The sequence below is a fragment of the Staurois parvus genome, unplaced genomic scaffold (genome assembly GCF_062004578.1).
Source record: "Staurois parvus isolate SC_StPar_1 unplaced genomic scaffold, SC_StPar_1.0 ptg000027l, whole genome shotgun sequence".
Taxonomy (NCBI): Eukaryota; Metazoa; Chordata; class Amphibia; order Anura; family Ranidae; genus Staurois; species Staurois parvus.
Genome location: NW_028317823.1, coordinates 7,048,465 through 7,070,515, shown reverse-complemented (window position 1 = coordinate 7,070,515; position 22,051 = coordinate 7,048,465). Strand labels below are relative to the sequence as shown.

General features: G+C 40.4%; 1 protein-coding gene across 1 annotated transcript in view; it reads left to right on the top strand.

Annotated features, from left to right (window-relative positions):
- The window catches only part of TMEM135 (transmembrane protein 135), a 488,083-nt gene that overhangs the window by 252,869 nt on the left and 213,163 nt on the right, over positions 1-22,051 (top strand). The window contains exon 5 of the mRNA XM_089656743.1: positions 13,022-13,087. Coding sequence (XP_089512869.1) covers positions 13,022-13,087 — 66 coding nt within the window. The remainder of the gene's footprint in view (positions 1-13,021; positions 13,088-22,051) is intronic.

Sequence of the window (22,051 nt, the reverse complement as noted above, 5' to 3'; positions counted from 1 at the left end):
ATTTAAAAAATATACACTTGTGTTTAAGTCACATTTTAAGCAGTGTTTATAAAGACTTAACAGCCCTTCAATGTCTGCCATGATTATTACAATGGGCATCACACCATGCAGTACACACAGGAGTGGTTGTGTTGTGTTAAAAATTAAGCAACAGGAAAAAACTGATTCAAGACTCATTGCTGTAGAAATTACAACCAAGTCAGCTTGAATATGATGCTTGTTGTCTCACCTACACATACTGCTTTAAAACTACACCTTAAAGTAGAACTATCGCCAGACTTTGGACATTCAAATATTTACATATTTCCTACAAGCAATAAATAGACTGTAAAACATGCCATCACTGATCTCTGTGGCTGTAGACACTGTAGAGTAATTTGTTCTTAAAACCTACAGCAGAAGCAATTTTACTTTTACTTTTAGCAACTTAGTTTATTCTGCCTCCCTTAGATAGACTTGGCATTCTGCAGTCTTAATATATGCTATAGGAAGAGGGAAGCAAGGGTTCTGTGACCCTAACCAGAACCATTTAGTTGGCTCTGTTCAAAATATTGAGGATTAATTGATCCACAGTGTCTGCAGGTACAGAGGTCAATGAGGATTTGTTTTAAGATTATTTTGTGTTTGTTAGGATTACCTAACACTTAAATATCCATGGTCTGGAGTCATAGTTCTTCTTTGAAGCCTAGCTGCTTTGTAACCACCCCTACATGCACATGGTCCTCTTCCTCTTTGGATCTTCCACAGGAATGAAGAAAGTGATCTGGTATTATGACACCACTCAGGAGGTGGGTCCTTGTTGCCCTGCCCTCACCAGAATGTCCTTTGCCTTTTGAATGAAATGATGATTTACATCATTCAACTCAGAGGACTGAGGATGTTTAGTGGCATTAAGGGCTAACTGCAGGGGTGAAGGAAGGATAGAGGGAGGTGAGTATTGGAGCCAGAGTTACTTTTGTGTTTTTAACCTTGGCTGGTTGGGCTTTAACTTTTCTCAGGATTGTTAGCTCCATGCTATAAAATACCAGTGTAAAGTTAAAACCATTTTGACATCTTGTTGTCTTGTCCATACAAAAATCTTGTTGTGTTTAACATTATTTAGACTGGTTGTAAACCTCAGACGTGAAATTTGAGCAATGCATATCCCTCTATAGTGTATACTTTTCTCAAGTAAGAGCACTAAGTGTCATTTCTGTCTGCTGCCTCCTTCCTCTGCTATTTGCATGAATTACTTCTGAGAGGTTTTTTTTTACACCAATAGAAAAATGCTTACAGGGGATGGACCTGCAGCAGATTGACAGCCTCAGCTCTGTTCCTGTGAGCTATGTGGGGGTGTGTGTGTCTCCTCCCTCCAATCAGCTCTCAGAGCTCTCCTCACTGAGCTATGCAGAGTGTAACTTTAGCCCTCTGCCTCCTTTTTTCTGAACTCTCGGACAAGCTATATAAATGTTGCACTTTGAACTGTTTTAGAGAAGAGAAGACAGATAAACAGGTATAATTTATGTAGGAGAATTTGTTTCATCTCTATGGATTACATGAGACCAGTTACTTCACTGGGTATAAGTAAGGGTTTACAACCACTTTAAGGTTGCCTATGAATCTTATTGGTGAGGTTCCAATTAAGCTAGACGTTCCGTAGCACAGACATCAGGAAGCAGATCCATCCATCCCATGTGTGAAAAGTCTTGGCAGTGGACCACATAAAACCCAGATTATCGTTAACCTAGTAGGCTTTCTAACTTCAAGACAGTTACAGTGTTTCATGGGTAATGTTAGCAGCTTGCTGATTTATTTCTCTGGCTGCCTGGAATTGCTTGTTAATGTTACAATAATAACTCAGAATGTGTACTTGGTGAAAGTACCCTGTAGTTTCCCATTGAAGTCCTCGGCTCTCCAAGCCCTGTGCCTACTGAACATTATCATTTTCTTTCTTCTACTGCTGACTTGTCCAGTGACCTGTTCATCAAAGCTGGTACTCTGCTTGGCTTACATGACAATCCTGTGACATTTCACCCTCTGTATTTAGGTTTATAATTCCTTTCTCCAGCCTGCACTGGGACATAAAAAGTTGTCTTCTTCCCGGGATATCTGAAATCTGGAAGTAACAGAACACTGGGACCCATATCTCATAATCCTCCTTGTACATGGAGATCAAAAGGTTGACTCATTCACCAGAGACTGCCATTCTCTGAGAAACAATAGCCAGATTACGCTTGCAGAAACCTGGAGTGTCTGAGCTGAGCCACTTGTAATATACTCAAGGGGAACACAGTTATTTCTCAGAGGAAACCAAATTAACACAATGAGGAGAGAAGCTTGTGAATTGGATGTATTCTTCTGTGGGATCTGATCCGATTGCAGCACGTGGGAAAAGCAGCCACATTCAGATTAAACCTCTAAATGACACATCTGATCTGAGCTTGTTTAATAAAGCAAAGACCAATGTGCAAAAGTGCAGGAGCCTATCACAACCAATCACAACTATTTTCACTGGATAAAAAATACATATCAGACAGAATTGTAGAAGAACTGTAGTCTTCGTGCTGACTGAGATTCTGTTTAAACTGAAATGAGACTTTTTCCTAAGAGAATTCTGTGGGTTGTGATTGCTGAACTTTTTCTGATAGAAAAAAAAATGGTTGTCTGGCTGCTATCCAGACCCACTAGCTACACTACATTCTGGATCACCAAATATTCAGATCAGGAGAAAGCTGAGAGTCGTTATTGACATACTTGTTTGAGGTCACTGATTCAAAGTTTTGAAGCAAGAGGTAAAAGCCAGGCTTAGATGGATCAAATCTAAGCTGGTTCAGCAGGGACAACCCATCTATGGGCAGGCTTAATTGTACAACCAGTTTTTTGGATTTTTTGCATGCCAGACAGGAAAGCTCCCCATGCCCCCTGCCAGCTGAATACAAGAGCACCATGGAGGGCATTCCCCCATCCGCTGACTGTGTTGGAGGAAAAGAGCAATTTTCTTTTTTTCCATCTATGGTGGAAAGAATGAGCTTGCAGGCTGAAAAAGAGAAATTTAATCGATTCTTCCATCCATGCTGAACAGCATTGATAAAGGAATCTCCCCTGCTATCTATTATACTATTGGGTATGGAATACCCAAACAAAGACTGCATCTAATTTGATGCAGGACCATTTGGCTGACAATTTACCTCCTAGCTCCTGCTATTGTTCAGTTGAAGTTTGTAGAGCCAGATGGTGCTAACAGAGTAACCCATGGCTTGAATTTTGACTGATTTAGCAGGAATGCGCCCAAAAATTGAGATGTGTATTGCAGGCCTAATTCTAGCTGAGCTGGCTAAAATCTAAGCAATGGTTGGCCTTGTAGGCAGTACTTGGCTCGACAAACTTCAACTGAAAAATTGACTGAAAAAGGAAATAGGTGGTAAATTGTTGACTGCGCCCAATCAAATGCATCAAATCAGAATACAATAACTAGCATTGAAGATTCCTCCATCTGTTCTGTGTAGTGTAGATAAAGGAATCTATTAAAATCAAAGCATGTTTGGTTAGCTTAAGAGTGACAGCCAGGCAACAAGCATTTGCAGAATAAGTCCATGATGGCAGCCTTCATGTTTTTTTGGGGAACAGTTTTCTTTAAAACAAACCTGTGCCATCTGGAAGAATGGTCGCAGGGATGTATAGAAGGCATCTGAGGTGTCAGCACATACAATATCTTAAAGTTTTGCTCTGTGTGCCTGTGTAGTCCCAAAACCTGCAGTACTGTGTTATGCATATTGTTGTATGTTGTACTGAAGCCTTCTAGCAGCTTGTTTAAAGTGGCAATCAGCACTCCTATAAGGGTCTATTTTACAAACTTTAGCCGAAGGGTGCTTTAACCACTTCATGTCTGGACACTTTCACCCCCTTCCTGTCCAGGTCAATTTTCAGCTTTTAGTGCTGTCACACTTTGAATGACAATTGCACGGTCATGCAACACTGAACCCATATGAATTTTTTTGCATTTTTTTGAGACAGATAAAACTTTATTTTGGTGGTATTTATTCACCACTGGGACTTTTTTTTTTTTGCTATATAAATGAAAAAGTCCAAACATTTTGAAAAAGTGTTTTTCTTATAAAATTTTGCAAATAAATAATCTTTCTTCATAAATCTTGGCCAAAATGTATTTAGTTATTTTTTAGTAAAAAAAAAAAAACCCAAATTAGTTTATAACCCAAAATTATAGCCTTGTACCATGTAATCTCTGTGATCATTCACAGATTTCACAGATAGTAAGCAATGATGTCAGAAGTCACATCTTGCTTACACTTATTCATGTGATCACTGATTGGCCAATCAGTAATCAAATGATCGGGACCTTACACAGAGGTCCCGTACAGCGATCGGTGTTCCACTGTGTCCGGAGGACACAGAGGGCACTGGATCGCGGTGCTGCACGTTCACAGGGAGCGTGCACAATCCAAAATGGCAGGCACCGTTTAAGAATGGCAACGCACACTTGGACTGCCACCGTCCGGCCGTTTATATAGAGGCCAGACGGCAAGTGGTTAAAAGCTTCGACAAAAGCTTGCTAAATGCTCTGCAAATTCTTTGTAAATGCCTACTGTTCACACTGCTCTTATAAAAGCTGAAGTCTATGTGAAACTAGCCTAATTCTTACAGCTCGCCCATTTACAGATGCAGCTATGTGTTGTGTGAATGGGTAAGCAAAGATCTGGTGGAGACTTGACAGCACTGGTGGCTATCATACCTGCAGTACTGGTAGAAGCAAAAACATAATAAGAGCTCTGTGACATAAAGCTCAGTTTTAATAAGGCTAGACTGACACACAACTAGCCACTAACCCTTCTAATGGCATTCAATGATGGCTGGCAAATATAGTGCAGGTTGCATTTTAGGTTCATTGTGGTATGCTGGCATTTCCCTCTAATGAGTAGGTTGCATTACATTTCAGCACTGCACTGCAATGGGCCATATAGGTGTGAATGAGCCCCAAAGGTAAACAGATAAGAAATATTGATTTTAGCTCATTAAACATATCCCTGGATGGTCCTAGCAATTCTTCATTGATATCATTTGAAAGGCATGCAATAAATGTGCAAAGTACTATATTCCAGTTTGCATAAGTGTCTGCGTGTAAAAGCAGCACTCGGCAAAATGAGTAATGACATGAAAAAAGAATGTGTCGCCAAGCGGGCCTGAACTTTGAGAATGGTTTGTTTACATTTTAATAAACTCTCAATAATTAGTAGCACATGCCTAGCTGATTCAATTGTATTTTTACTTTTCACTCCCTGGAAACTGGTCTTTAATTGTTGCTACTGAGTGGTGTAATGTGGACCAGCAGCACGTCATAAATCAGTTAAATCAGTTTCAGAGGCAGAGAACAATGCAATTAAAAAAAATGTTTCCCAACTGTGTTTTCTTCTATTTACTGAAAACGTAGCTAACAGTAGCTAGTTGGGACATCTGTGTTGTATATAATCTTCAGTGATTCCAGAACTCTGCTGCTTCATATATGCATGTGTGAATGATGAATGATGGTATCTGGGAACATTTGGTTTCACTAATTTTCCTAAATGTAGAATACACTGATGGAAATCTTCTCTAATACATATGAAGCAGACCAGGGCTGGCAGTGTGGCATTTGCTAAGTTAAGGACTCGGCTTATATGTGGCCAGGTGAGGGTACTTCTATATTTAGCCATTATCAAAATGAATTAGTTTCTTCTTTACTGTAATAGTGTAATTTTTTTTCTTTGAAGAAACTACTTCATCATATGTACACTATATGGTCAAAAGTCTATGGACTCCTGACCATCACACCTATATGAGCTTTTTCGACATCCCAGTCCAAAACCATGGGCATTAATATTGAGTTGGCTCCCTTTTGTGCTTATAACAACCACCACCAGGGGTGACTGACCATTCGGGCACTGCCCGAGGGCCCATGGTCAGTAGGGGGCCCCATGAGATGCCCCTAGTACCTTTCATATGCTTTTTTGGGTGTGGTTTGAGTGTGGGTGAGGACACAGGGGCCCCATGATCCCCTATTGCCCAGGGGCCCCATGAGTTGTCAGTTCGCCCCTGACCACCACCACCCTGGGGAAGGCTTTCCACAAGATTTTGAAGTGTGTCTGTGGGAAGTTGTGCCCATTAAATCAAAAGAGCAAAGTCAGATAGTGATGTAGGATGAGAAGACCTGGCTCACAGTCGCTGTTACAGTTCATCCCAAAGGTGTTCAGTAGAGTTGAGATCAGGGCTCTGTGCCAGTGTTAATTTAGTTGATGAAAATATTCTCATCATCATTTTTTGTCAGTGACATGTTTTCGGTAATAAAAACAAAACGAAAATCAATTAAAATTTTTGTCAGTTGATGAAATCTATGACAAAAATCAATTACAATTTTCGTCAATGAACCAAAACAGAATGAAAATGTGATGGAGGGACATTTCTTTTAGCGAAACTTGGTTTTACTGCTATAACGGCTAAATCTGTGTCTGTAGTTTGTTCAAACCTTAATACCAAAAATATTAACATGTTAATAGATTTTTACTCCAGGAGTATGTAACGAGTCTGGAAATTCTAGAGAAATGCCTAAGTGATGCATTACAATTAAACCAAGCCTGTTAGATTGTATTCAATTAAAATGTACTGGAAATTTTAGTCGACTAAAATATGATTAAAACTAAAACAATTCAAATGGAAAACTAAAATGGCATTTTAGTGAAAAGACTATGACTAAAACTAAATCAAAATTTGGCTTCAAAACTAACACTGCTCTGCTCAGGACACTCCAGTTCCTCCACACCAAACTCATCAAGCCTTGGCTTTATGGAGGTGGTTTGTACACAGGTCACAGTCATGTTGGAACAAAAAGGGTCTTCCCCAAGCTGTAGGATTAGCAGTATCTTTTACTGGAAACACCTGAACTCAGTAATTATGCAGCATTTCCACGTACTTTTGACCATATAGTATGGTTTCTATAAACTTTTGGCTATATAATCTGTTTAGCCTGCATTTTGGTGGTTTGCCTTGAGTTCAATTTTAAAGATTAACTTCTCTTTTGTGGGAAAAAAATATAAAAAGAAATCTATAGCATATATAATTGTGACACAAGCCACATTGTAATTTAATGTTTTTAAAAATCTGCTTTCCTTTTAATCTGCAGCGCTGTAATTTTCTGTAAAATTCAACGCATATTGGCAACTTGGAGGTGTTCCATACACGTATGGAAGGCTATCAGAGGTGTAATTTCCGGTTTGTGAGATTGACTCACTGATTTTCCCAAAAGTCTGCTCTAAGATACAGGTCAGATTTTAGGCATCACCTGCAACAAACATTTCAGTTTTGGTGAGATGCTTTTAAAGGGTTAATCGGTTCTAAAGGAAAGCAGACCCTGACACTCCTCATTAGACCACTTCAAGTGCATCAGCTGATCCAAAATGAAAAAGTCTCCCATTCAGGATCAGTATCCAAAAGACATAGAAGAACAAACAGCTTTTCCTTCTGAGTAGAAACAGGTAGGAATCTGCAACAAAGTTTGTTAAAATCCTTGCAATGTATATAGATCACCCAGAAGGGAATGTCTTTTTTTTCTCAGCAGAAGGGGGGTTACTCTTTAAGATTTCATCAAATATAGTTTTAAAGTACTTTTATCTTTTTTTACTATGGACCTTTGCTAGTCTGTCTTCTCTTTACCTTACTTGTATTGTCATATATAAAATTCTGGAATCTGTTTCCAGAAAGACTTATAAGAATCAAATATGACATCTAAAGATGTAAGATGAGAGTAAAACTGGCCATAGACAGATTCCTTCACACGAGTAAGGTAGATGTAGGAATCAGCCCCAACCCCCCAATTGTCCCCCGCTTCTCCGCTGAGACATTGTATTCTGACAATGGAACTACTGTCAAGCAGGGGTATCCACAGATGGATCGAAATTTGGACAGTCCCTGCTGTACCGGCTGAATTTCGATCCACCCATGGCCGGGTTTAGAAGAACAGAAGGTTTTTGACAGTAGTTTTACAATATGCAGGGAGTCATAAAGTCACACTAAACTCTGGTTTAAAAAAGAATCCCAATTCAAATGAATGGTGCACACTGTACACCCTTTAAGAGCCCTTTAACACAGGCACCTTCTGTTTCATTTGGCAGGGGATCTGTACCACTGATCCCCTGCTGATCAAAACAGAACAGGTTGGATGACAAGTCTCTGTCCACTCAGTTTATGGAGAGAAGACATGGACAGACACCTACGGGTGTCCGGGTGTAAACGGACTTCACTGCCCATGTACACCTGGCTGTCTCCGATCTGGTCCGCTCAAACGAAAGAGGTCCTCTTCTCTTTTTTTTTTTTTTTTTTTTTTTTTTTTTTAGTGGGCCTGATTGGACCAGGAGATAGGCGGATGTAAATAAACACAAGTCACCTACCGCTTCATAGCAATGCATGGACCTTCTGACCAGGTCCGCCTAAAAAATGGACAGGCAGGCCTAATCAGATCTCCCATGTAAAAGGGCCCTAAAGCTGAACTCCAACTGTATGTAAGTCCTAACATTGAACCTCTGTTTTTTGTTTCCTTTTGGTCTGTTAAATATGCTTGAAGTATTTTGTTATATCTTTTCGATAAGGCAGTTTTTCGTCTGCATTTTGATGCTTTTTTCATGTGTTGTATTTTAATGCCTTTTTGACAATTGTACTCTTCCATAGATACAGTGAGGGAAGTGAGGGAATGGTGTCACCCTAGGAAGTAATTGTGTTATTGGCAGTATTCAAAGTGAAAATAAACAAAAAAAAAACCTAAAAAGTAATGCAGTCACCAGATCTGCGGATATGTCAATATATTTAATTTTTGTCCTTGGGTTTAGATACTTTTCAAACCTGTATGTTTATGTATAGAAAATTGTATTGATCTGCAAGGCATTTCCATTGTTCCACTTGTGGAAACTCAACTGCCTTGTCCAGGTCTATTTTGTTTGCATACCAGAAAAGCGATGGCTTGGAAGCTTAAGATTGGCAATTAGCAAATAGCTGCAGGTGGCCGGCTCAGGCCATGTACTCCCTCCTCACCATTGTAAAACCAGGCTTGTAGTTTTAATCTTCTTAGCAGCACTCCACACATGAAGAGAAGAGGTCCTAACAAACGCAAGAGGCCAAACCTACAAGCGCTGGAAATTTGCTCTCTATCATGAATGGATTTGACATCTGGCGGTTTCTGGGGTGCTGGAGAGGGAATTAAAAAAGATCTCTCAGTAGTCAAGGTGAAAGGAGGGTTATACACCCCAGTGGTTTTCTATAGGCACAAAGCAAGCCCAGCCGTATTGACAGAGTACTCTATTTGACTGAAACATCCTTAAAATGTTGGTGGGAAGAGCTGATGAAAGGAGCTCATTCTGATCTACATGAAAGGTTGCAGCAGGCTCTCACATTCCCCCTTGTGTTTTCAGGAGCCATGTAATAGAATCACATCTTAAGAAAGAAGACATACCGCTTAATACTTAACCGCAACATTGTCGAACCAACTGGTAGAACATGCCCAGGGACAAATAGCTACATAAATTGCGGGCAAATTATCTGCTTACCCAGACCATTTCCGCAAGACAAAAGAGGGGAATTCTTCTCTGTTTCTTTTAGAGCCATTTTATCAACTGCAAAGAGCATGCCATGGAAGATGCTTCTTATCTGCAGAGCTTTAAAGCCCAATTGAAGTGTCACACTATAATCTATTTTTTAGCCCTCTACCCCCCCCCCCTCTTGATTTTTGCTTTGAAATACCTTAAAATCATTTTTTCTCTGCAGTCCTCTATGCTTGCAGAGTTAAGTAACAGGCACATCCCTCAGTATGTTTCCTTACACAGACTTGCATTGCAGAGGACGAGCGGTGGCACATCAGCCCAGCTTTGTTATTTAGTGCTGATTACCAAGAGCACAGATCTGTATTTCCACAATGGATGTAGCTATGGAAGCCGACCTTTTTCTTTTCTTAGGTTTGCTTCATACCCGATAATAAAAACACCTCTCGTTCACATGAGCATACTTGAAAGCCGTCTGCTTTCAGGGTTGTGGACCCGCATGGCTGTCAAATTGGGAGCAGCGGTTGTGTCTGTGCAGCCACTGCGTCCCAATTCACATGAATAGGTCTGCCTGCACTGGAATACACGAACATCTGTGCATCCCTGTGTGAGCAGACACAACTCTTCCATGTGTGTACTATAGTAAGCCTGTGTGACTGAGGCCTTAAAATTCCTAAGCGTGTCCAGTAAGAAAGTCTGATAAAACTTGGGTTATTGGTACTTGGGCGGGTAAGGCCTGGTTCACACCTATGCATGTTTTGGTGCTTTTTGCAGAAACTCCCTTTACCATGGTTTCCTGTGGAACACATTCACATCTATGCTTTTTTTCAGCATCATTTTTGGAAAGGGTTATGGACTTTTTAAAATGCTGAATGGTGCGTTTTTGGTTCAATAGACTTTAATGAAGGTGCTGCAGAAAAGCATGAAGTGCGTTTTTTGTGCGTTTTGTATTTTGTTCCCAAAAAAAAGCATCAAAACGCAAAAACACGTGCAAAAACCCAAACCTCAAAAAGCACTGCAGAAACTGATCAAAAGCAAATTGCATAGTTGTGAACCAAGCCTACGGTAAATCTTCCAGGAGTGTCTCATTCAGCCTCCCATATGTGATTTTATATATACAGTGGGGATCGAAAGTTTGGGCACCCCAGCTAAAAATTTGTATTAATGTGCATAAAGAAGCCAAGGAAAGATGGAAAAATCTCCAAAAGGCATCAAATTACAGATTAGACATTCTTATAATATGTCAACAAAAGTTAGATTTTATTTCCATCATTTACACTTTCAAAATAACAGAAAACAAAAAAATGGCGTCTGCAAAAGTTTGGGCACCCTGCAGAATTTATAGCATGCACTGCCCCCTTTGCCAAGCTGAGACCTGCCAGTGTCATGGATTGTTTTCAATCATCATCTGGGAAGACCAGGTGATGTCAATCTCAAAGATTTTAAATGCCCAGACTCATCTGACCTTGCCCCAACAATCAGCACCATGGGTTCTTCTAAGCAGTTGTCTAGAAAACTGAAACTGAAAATAGTTGACGCTCACAAAGCTGGAGAAGGCTATAAGAAGATAGTAAAGCGTTTTCAGATGTCAATATCCTCTGTTCGGAATGTAATTAAGAAATGGCAGTCATCAGGAACACTGGAAGTTAAAGCAAGATCTGGAAGACCAAGAAAAATATCAGACAGAACAGCTTGCAGGACTGTAAGAAAAACAATTCAAAACCCACGTTTGACTGCACGATCCCTCCAGAAAGATCTGGCAGACACTGGAGTTGTGGTACACTATTCCACTATAAAGAGATACTTGTACAAATATGGTCTTCATGGAAGAGTCATCAGAAGAAAACCTCTTCTACGTCCTCACCACAAAAATCATCGTTTGAACTTTGCAAATGAACATATAGACAAGCCTGATGCATTTAGGAAACAAGTTCTGTGGACCGATGAGGTTAAAATTGAACTTTTTTGCCGGAATGAGCAAAGGTACGTTTGGAGAAGGGGCACAGAATTTAAAGAAAAGAACCTCTGTCCAACTGTTAAGCATGGGGTTGGATCAATCATGCTTTTGGGTTGTGTTGCAGCCAGTGGCACAGGGAACATCTCACGAGTAGAAGGAAAAATGGATTCAATAAAATTTCAGCAAATTTTGGATGGTAACTTGATGCCATCTGTGAAAAAGCTGAAGTTAAAGAGAGGATGGCTTCTACAATGGATAATGATCCTAAACACACCTCGAAATCCACGGGGGATTACATCAAGAGGCGTAAACTGAAGGTTTTGCCATGGCCTTCACAATCTCCTGACCTCAACATAATTGAAAATCTATGGAAAGAGCAGTGCGTGACAGACAGCCCAGAAATCTCAAAGAACTGGAAGACTTTTGTAAGGAAGAATGGGCAAAGATACCTCAAACAAGAACTGAAAGACTCTTGGCTGGCTACAAAAAGCGTTTACAAGCTGTGATACTTGCCAAAGGGGGCAGTACAAGATATTAACTCTGCAGGGTGCCCAAACTTTTGCAGACGTCATTTTTTTGTTTTCTGTTATTTTGAAAGTGTAAATGATGTAAATAAAATCTAACTTTTGTTGACATATTATAAGAATGTCTAATCTGTAATTTGATGCCTTTTTGGAGATTTTTCCATCTTTCCTTGGCTTCTTTATGCACATTAATACAAATTTTTAGCTGGGGTGCCCAAACTTTCGATCCCCACTGTGTGTGTGTGTGTATATATATATATATATATTCTATTTTATTGTTTTTGTAAGTTCTCCTTTAAAAAGCAATGCACATTTTTTGCAGGTAAAAAAATGTGCATTGACTATTTTTTTCCCAGAGTCTAGAAAGCATTGCACCAGTTTGGATTTAGACACCCTGTGCAACTGCTGTAATAGGAAAGTTGAGATGGGACTATGAGCATGGAGGATACAAATACACTGTTTGACTGTATATCTATATCTATGTCTTTACTCTGGCTTTAAAGCAGATGTAAGCACTTATAATATGACCAAAAGCAAAACATTTTTTTTCCCCTTAGGTGTGGGTAGAGCAGTACAGAGTAAAAACCACTGTTATGTTTTTATTCTGTCTGTGTCCCCATTAGAGACTTTCACCCTCTCTAATTGTCCTCATTGCCAGTGTCACAGGAATAAAAGTGAGGATAATTCAAAATTTTGATTTGTTGCCAGAACAGGAGTAGAGTGGAAATCTGCCAGCGGGGACACCTTCCCATGACAGGTCCAAGAGGGTATTTCCCTCACATTAGAAAGATATCTTCTCACTTCCTGTTCATGCATCTGTTGGATTATCAGTCCTAGTCATTAGCTTGCAGTGTCTGCTGGGATTTTTGTAATATTTCAGCTGCTAGAGTGATGAAGATAGCCCAAGTCTTTGCTGAATTGTTTCAAGAATCTTTACAAGTGAGTTCCTTGGAATACTGAAATCTTTGTCTTTTATTTTTCTGCAGGCCACAGAGACGTTGTTCCGAATGGGGGTTACCAGAGGCTATCTAAAGCCCATCAGACATGGAGAGGTAAACCTTTTTATGATTATGTATTCATATATCCTTTGTATATTTACATTCACAGCTGGATCTAAAATTCTCATTGTGTTGAAATTCCGTCCATACTTTCTAAAAGAGCATTTAGAGAGCTTACAAAGGCAGTTCTTGTGGTATGTACCTGAATCTTTGCAGCCAGCCTAATTGCTAAAACATCACCATCTGATGTCAGTGCCACTGGATGCTTTTGACTATTGGTAGATCCATAGCACCTCTTTTTTCAGTAGAATTTTGTATAAATACACTATATAACTACCTACTGGAAGTGTTTGTTGCTATGTAGTCTTTATGTCCACCATCTACAGAAAGGGCTCTTAACATTATCACCATTACAGACCCCCAGGGGATTACCCAATATGTCACTATTCCTTCCACACTGGCGTTTCGTTTGTCCTCTTTTCATGCATCCATCGAAGGATGCAAAACGGACATCAATGCATCCCTATGGATTCATTTTTTAAATGAATCAAAGCCCTATTTTTGTTCTGTTACTGATTGGTAGCTAGTAGGTGCATGGAGCAGCTTGTTGGGCAGCAGCGTGTAGATAAACAATGAAGTCAAATGAGTCAGGTCATTATTATTATTATTATACAGGATTTATATAGCGACAACAGTTTGCTCAGCACTCTACAATATAACGGGAGACAATACAGCAACAATACAGTTCAATACAAGAGGGTTAGGAGGGCCTGATCCTTGGAGCTTACAATCTAAGAGTCATAAACTGGTAGTTGTATCAGGTGCAATTGCATAGACAGGAGAATAGTCAAAAGGCATGCCTAAGTCGGTAACGGGTAGGCAATAAAGAGGCAACAGAAGTAGGCAGGATCAGAGGGTAGCTGGAGACAGTAGAGGTGGAGTACAAGGGATGGTCACGACATTCTGGATCAGTAACTGGTATCAGATGCAAGTAAGAGGTCACAGATCACATGGGAACCCTGTAGAGGAGACTGCACTGAACCTGAGCACTGGCACGGCAACATTAGTGACAAATGTGCGTGTACGGGCACACAGTTGCGCACAGGGATGTGCGCATGCATGAGCATGTGCACCTTTTCCATGCGAACGTGTATGACTGTGTTTTACCTTGTGTCTACATACACAGATTCGTCTTGAGAAGATATCTTGCTGGCTAGAATGCCCTTCTTGACAGTTTAAAAAATCTAAAACTCTAACTCATAAAAATCATCTTTAGCAGGCACCCGGAGGAGGTATATTAGAGCAGGATATGTCACACCCAATTTCCATAAAGTGTTGCTACCTGAAACTGCAAACCCTATAACGATAAAATTATATTTAGTGCAGCGCTCAAGAAACAATACTAACTCAAATACTACAATAAATGTGCTCACATGCAATAGTGTCACAAAATTAATCAAAAACAAATCATTAAGTGAGTTATCTTCATTATAAAGTGCCACTCAGTATTATTCCCTATCACTTTGTGCCCATGTAATCAAACAAATATATATAAAATAAATAAACTACCATTTAAGAAAACAATTTTCACAGTGCTTCAAGTGTAATAAAGTGACCACACTTTATATACTAATCAAAAAAATACAAAAAAATAGTAGAAATGTCCATGAAAAACTGATATTAATAAATTCATGCAATGTGCAAAAAAAGTGCAAAACAAATGTGTTCTTATTCCGCAACCGTGTCACTCTTCACCTCCTAAGGCTAGATTGCCTCCTCACCTCCTTAAAGTGACCCCTAAGGGCCAAACATCTTTCAGGATCACTCTGGATCCTTATCCCCTGGCGACAAGCACTTCTCCTGACGTTGTGGATCACTTTAGGGTACATCCATTACCCCCAATCGGAAGCCTCTAGAGAACAATTGCTCACCAACCCAGTGAACAGAAAAGAAGAATCCTCTAAGTGCAGTATTAAGGCCAAACACTTTAATGGTAATGCTCAAATATACATAGCCACTCACATATGTCCATAGTCTTCCTTAGCTTGTATGTGGGTGTGCTGCATGTAATCAGAAGAACTTCCTGGGCATACCAAGATGGCGGCTGGCGCTGGAAATGCGTCACCGCGTAGCGGTGATTTTGCGTGCTAACGTGCCTACGCGTTACGTCACTATCACTCGTGACTTCCTCTGGGCATATAACCTTATAACTCAATTGAAATTGCAGTGTGAATGGGCTGTAAGGTGGGCAAGAATGGGGGCGGGTACGTATTCATAGCTTGACAATCACAGGTGTGGAGGGATGTGGGAGAACCGGAGACTTCTGTCATAATGTGAGGTAATTGGAGGCAGGACAGAAAGTCCCCTGGCCTGTCAATCAAATAAAGCTTTATAAATTTATATTTTAAAGTGCTGAGCAAACTGTTGGTGCTATATAAATCCTGTATAATAATATTAATGGGTGGTATAGACAAGGGGTCTGAGACTTCTGGGTCCGCCCACTACAGCATGTGACATAATTACATTATCTCCCGCTGTGAATAGACTGCTGCATAGAAATGACAAGATTGGTGGCTGGGAGAATGGAGGGCAGGGCAGCCAGCGATATTACAAAAGGGGTGTGATGGGGACTGATGCACCTAAATATGGAAACAAAGTTTGAATTTCTCACTCGCACTAGACTTATGCATGGAAAAGAAACATTAATTATTATTGGTAGGAGAGGACCAGCATATACTGTAACTGCAAAACAATTTTTGCCCAGAGTTAGGCTTTGTTTATGTCCTAAAATGTGGTCCTCTTCCCAACACAGTGTGGAGTGTCTCTGGGAGAATTATACTGGTATTTGTTGTTCCTCATAGCCTCAGAATGCTTGTATTAAAGGATAGACACAGTTGTGCTCAAATGTTTGCATACCCTTGTAAAATTAGTAATATACAGTATGTACCATTTTTAAAGGCAAAACACATTTGTTTTATTTTTTATGGGATTCATATTTAACTGTAGGTCATAACAGAATGGCACAATCATAAAACAAAACATGGCAACAAGTAAACAAATTAAAAGACCGCTATTCAAAAGTCTGCATGCCCCTAGCCCCGCTTTATCATCAATGACTGCGGGCAGTCTTTTGTAATGTTATCTATGAGACCTCAAATTCTTACAGGTGGTATAGCTGCCCATTTGTCTTGGAAAAGTGCCTCCAGGTCATGCAAAGTCTTTGGTCTTGCATGTACTGCACAGTTGAGATCTCCCCAGAGTGGCTCGATGATAATAATGTCAGGAGCCTGTGATTGCCACTCCAGAACTCTCACCTTTTTCAGCTGTAACCACTGGCGTTCATGATTTTGACCATAAAGTTCTATTTTGTTTGTCAGTCCAGATTACGGTGCACCAAAAGCTGTGAGGAATGTCAAGGTGTTGGGTATATTGTAACCTTGCTTCTCTTTGGCATTGATGCAGTAAAGGCTTCTTTCTGCCAACTCGACCATGCAGCTCATTTTTGTTCAAGTATCGTTATATTGTGCTCCTCGAAACAACCACACCATCTTTTTCCAGAGCAGCTTGTTTGTCTCCTGAGGTTATCTGTGGGTTTTTCTTTGTATCCCAAACAATTCTTCTGGCAGTTGTGGCTGCAATCTTTCTTGGTCTTCCTAACCTTGGCTTGGTATCAAGTTCCATTAACTTGTTACAAAAGTTTTTTGACAGCTCTTTTCTGCTCCTCATAGCTCATTATCTAGCCTGCACATGAGAGCTCACACACTTACTGACTATTTATACACAGACACTAATTACAATTTAAAAAGTCACAGATGTGGGAAATTAAACTAAAATAATTAAAACATATTTGCCATTTTAACCTGTGTGTGTCTGTGCCAAGACCGAACATTCCAGGGTATGTAAACTTTTGATCAGGGCCAGTTGGGTGATTTTTGCTATTATTATGATTTTCAAAGGAGCCAAACAACTATGTGGTAATAAATGGCTGCATATGATCACTATCCTTAAATAAAAGGCAGTTTTTTGGCATTATCAGTCATATTTTCAATATCAATGACAAAATGTCACGATTTCTGCCAGGCTATGGAAAGTTTTGAGCACAACTGTAGTTATATCCTTTTGTGTTCACATCAGATCTCATCTACTATAATATCAAAGGCCTGCTTTTTGACAGTAGGGCCAACATGTATTTTAGAGCCCCATTAGACACTGTGTGATCTGAAATAAAAGTGAAAACACTGAAATTAAGCAATGGTGATCAGCACAAGCTAGATGAGGGGGATTTCGGAACTCCGTTCAAGAAATGCTGAGCAGATAGAACCTTACATGAAGTCAGGTCCCAGGGTCATGTGCAGACAAGGCTTATTTATTACAGGTACTTATATAGCGCCGTCAATTTACACAGCACTTTACATATATATTGTATATTCACATCAGTCCCTAACCCTCAAGGGGTGTACAATCTAAGGTCCCTAACTCACATTCATACATACACATACTAGGGCCAATTTAAACAGGATCTAATTAACCTACCAGCATGTCTTTGGAGTGTGGGAGGAAACCGGAGTACTCGAAGGAAACCCACGCAGGCACAGGGAAAACATGCAAACTCCAGACAGGTGGTGTCGTGGCTGGGATTCCAACCAATGACCCTAGTACTGCCAGGCGGAAGTGCTAACCATTTAGCCACTGTGCTTTCTATCCATTTACATAGTTTTTCCAAACCTGTAGACTTTACCTTACCTTATCCGTGTGTGGGGAACTTTTGCAAAATCCAAGTATACCACGTCCACTGCCACCCCTCTATCCAAGGTTTTGCTCTCCTCCTCATCAAAAGGAATCAGCTTTGTCAACTGCTGTCTGTTGCTTAAAATATTTTTTTCCAGCAAGAACTCATCTATGTGGTCTGTTATTAAACTCTCCAGTATCTTCCTAACTAAAGAACTTAAACTAACAGGCCTATAATTACTTGGTAAAGATGTTGATCCCTTTTTAAATATTGGCACCACATTGGCCAAATTGGTGAAAAAGTTCATAGTGATTCTGATAGAAAGATATCAGAATACACAGTGCAGTGCAGTTTATTGCTTAGGAGACTTTGTAGCTGGGTGACTGGTCAGGGTGCCTATGCTGACCCGTGTCCAATGCAAAAGCGGCCTCCAATGGGCATGTGAGCATTTGAACTGGATCTTGGAGTAACGGGAAAAGATGGCCTGATGAATGCAAGAATAGTTTGAGGAACACAACAAGTTTGAGGTGTTGACTTGGGCCTCCAAATTCTCCAGGTCTCAATCCAATCTAGTATCTGTGGAATGTTGTGGAAAAAGTCCGATCCACTGAGGGCCCAACTTGCAACTTACAGTACTTAAAGGATCTGCTACTGACAGCTTGGTGCCAGACACCACAGCATACCTTCAGAGGTCTAGTGGAGTCTGTTTTGATGAGTTATGGTGGGTAGTCCTAATGTTATGGCTGATCGGTGTGTGTGTGTGTGTGTGTGTGTGTGTGTGTGTGTATATATGTATGTACAGAATTGAGTACACCCCTCACATTTTTATAAATATTTTATTATCTTTTGATGTGACAACACTGAAGAAATGACACTTTGCTACAATGTGGCGTAGTGAGTGTACAGCTTGTATAACAGTGTACATTTGATGTCCCCTCAAAGTAACTCACCACACAACCATTAATGTCTAAACCGCTGGCAACAAAAGTGAGTACACCCCTAAGTGAAAATGTCCAAATTGGGTCCAATCAGTGTTGTCACATGAAAAGATAGAATAAAATATTTACAAAAATGTAAATAAATAAATATATATATATATGTATACACATACACACACACGCGTGCACGCACAGACATGCATATATACAACCCCAAATACAAAAAAAGTTGGGACACTGTGTAAAATCTACATAAAAACAGAATGCAATGGTTTGCAAATCTTATAAACCCAGGTTTTATTCACAGATTGAAAATAGAAAACATACCAAATGTTTATATTAAGAAAATGTGCCATTTTAAGCTTTTATAAAAGCAGGGAATTTTGAAATTGATGGAAGCAACATGTCTCAAAAAAAGTTGGGACAAGGTAATAAAAAGCTGGCAAAAAAAGTGGTACCAACAAGGCAGAGCTGGAAGAACATTTTGCAACTAATTAGGTTCATTGGCAACATGTCAGTAACATGATTGGGTATAAAAAGAGCATCTTAGAGAGTCAGAGTGTCTCAGAAGGTAAAGATGGGTAGAGGTTCACCAATCTGTGAAAAGTCGTGTCTAAAAATTGTCAAACAATTTCAGAATAGTGTTCTTCAATGTAAAATTGCAGACTTTAATTATATCATCATCTACAGTACAAAAGATCCAGAGAATCTGGAGAATTTTTGTGCACAAGGCTGAAACGCAGTATTGGATGCCTGTGATCTTCGGGCCCTCAGATGGTACTGCAGTAAAAACAGACATGGTTCTGTGGTGGACACCACTGCATGAGCTCAGGAATAAAGGCAGTCCCCGGGTTATGAACACGATAGGGTCTGTAGGTTTGTTTTTAAGTTGTAGTTGTATTCAAGTTTGAACAGGTAATTTTTTTAAGTGTAGTTCTAGCCCCAAAATAATTTTTGGATAGCATAACACCCCTGTAATGTTTGTTTTGCTGTCTGTGCTTCTGTTCAGAAAATTTCACCTCACTTTCTGTCCCTGTGATAATTGAATTTTGAAAATTTTGGGTTGTGGTAGAAACAAGGATTGGTGATAAACCTTCAGTGAGAACACCTTTTTCCCATTATAACTCTTACAGGAATGAATTTCCCTTCCTGGGGGTAGATTTCTTCTCACTGCTTGTTTCTCCCTCCATTCGTATGTAGGAGTTATTTGTAACTTGGGGACTGCCTTCTAAAAATCAGGTCTCCATGCTGTCCAAAAATGCAAGGTTAAGCTCTATCATGTATAGAAGCTGCCATATCTCAACATGATAAAGAAACACTGCCGTCTTCTTGGGCCAAAGCTCATTTAAAGTGTTACTAAACCCAGGACCCTGCATTAACTATTTTTGGTATCCCACAGTACACACAACATTGAAGTGCAATTATTTTAGTAAGTATAAACTGCTAAATCCTTTTTTTCATCAACAGAGCAGCCTTGTGACTTCAGCAGAGCACTGGATAAATCTTGTAGGAGGAGTTTTCTTTCTGCTCTAGGAAGATGCAAAACCCCTAACTTCTTTCTGGACAGTGCTGATTGGCCCTGTGCTGTTCACATGCACTCTCCCAAGAAAAAAAAGAAACCTCTCTAGCATGCTTTACTGCATATTCGGACTGATTTTACTGTTGTGGGTTTAGTAACAATTTAAAATGGTCTGTTTCAAAGTGAAAAACTATCTGTAGTCAGACGAATCAAAATTTGACATTCTTTTTTGCAACCGTGGGACTCCTCTGGACTAAAGAGAGGGATTTTCCTGCTTATTAGCGCTCAGTTCAAAAGCCAGAATCTCTGATGGTATGGGGGTGCATTGGTGCATATGGAATGGGCAGCTTGCTCATCTGGAAAGGCACCATCGATGCTGAAATATATATCCAGGTTTTAAAGCAGAATATGCTCCCATCTAGACATCTTTTTCAGGAAAGGCCTTACATATTTGAACAGGACAGTACGAAACTGCATACTAGGGCAGCACAGTGACTAAATGGTTAGCAGTCCTGCCTGGCAGTACTAGGATCGTTGGTTCAAAACCCAACCACGCCACCACCTGCCTGGAGTTTGCATGTTCTCCCTGTGCCTGCATGGGTTTCCTCCAGGTACTCCGGTTTCCTCCCGCACTCCAAAGACATGCTGGTAGGTTAATTGGATCCTGTCTAAATTGGACCTAGTATGTATGAATGTGAGTTAGGGACTTTAGATTGTACGCCCCTTGAGGGTTAGGGACTGATGTGAATGTACAACATATATGTAAAGCACTGCTTAAATTGACAGCGCTATATAAGTACCTGAAATAATAATATTACTGCATCTATGGCAACAGCATGGCTTTTTAACCGCTTACCTACAAGGCACTTATACCCCCTTCCTGTCCAGGCCAATTTCCAGCTCTCAGCGCTTTCACACTTTGAATGACAATTGCGCGGTCATGCAACACTGTAACCATATGACATTTTTATCATTTTTTTGTGACAGAGCTTTACTTTGGTGGTATTTAATCACCTCTGGATTTTTTTTTTTTTTTCTTAAACCAAAAACCACTGAAAATTTTGAAAAAAAAAATGTTTTTTCTTAGTTTTTGTTATAAAATTTTGTAAAGTGATTTTTCTCTTTCACTGATGTGCACTAATGAGGCTGTAGTGATGGGCACTGATAAGATGCACTGATGGACACTGATGAGGAGGCACTGGTAGGTGGCACTGATGGGCATTGACAGGCATCACTGATGGGCACTGAAAGGCAGCACTGATATATGGCACTGACTGGCACTGATAGGTGGCACTGACTGGCACTGATGGGTGACACTGAAGGGCAGCTCAGATGGGCACTGATATGTGGCATTGATGTGCACTGGTAGGCACTGATATGTGGCATTGATGTGGCACTGATGGGCACTGGCACGTGGCACTTCTGGGGCCACACTGATCATCAGGGCACACTGATCATCAGTGCCCTGATGACCAGTTTACATGTCCCCTCCGCGGAATGCCGATTACCGTCTCTCCTCTCGAGCTGTCGGCGTGACAGTTCGAGAGGAGAGAAATGCCGATAACCGGCATTTCCCTGTTTACATGTGATCAGCTGTGATTGGACACAGCTGATCACATGACCAAGCCGGCATCTTCGGCTCTTTCCGTTGATCGGTGATCTGCTGTCCGAGGGACACAGAGCACCGCCGATCCCCGCGCTGCGCGCTCCCTGAGTCGAGCATGCATGGTGATAATGGAAGGCCTATCAGAACGAGAGAACCACCTTGCACCCGTCATTGGACTATATGACGGGCAGGAGGTGGTTAATAAAGAGTCCAGGTGCTTAAAGTG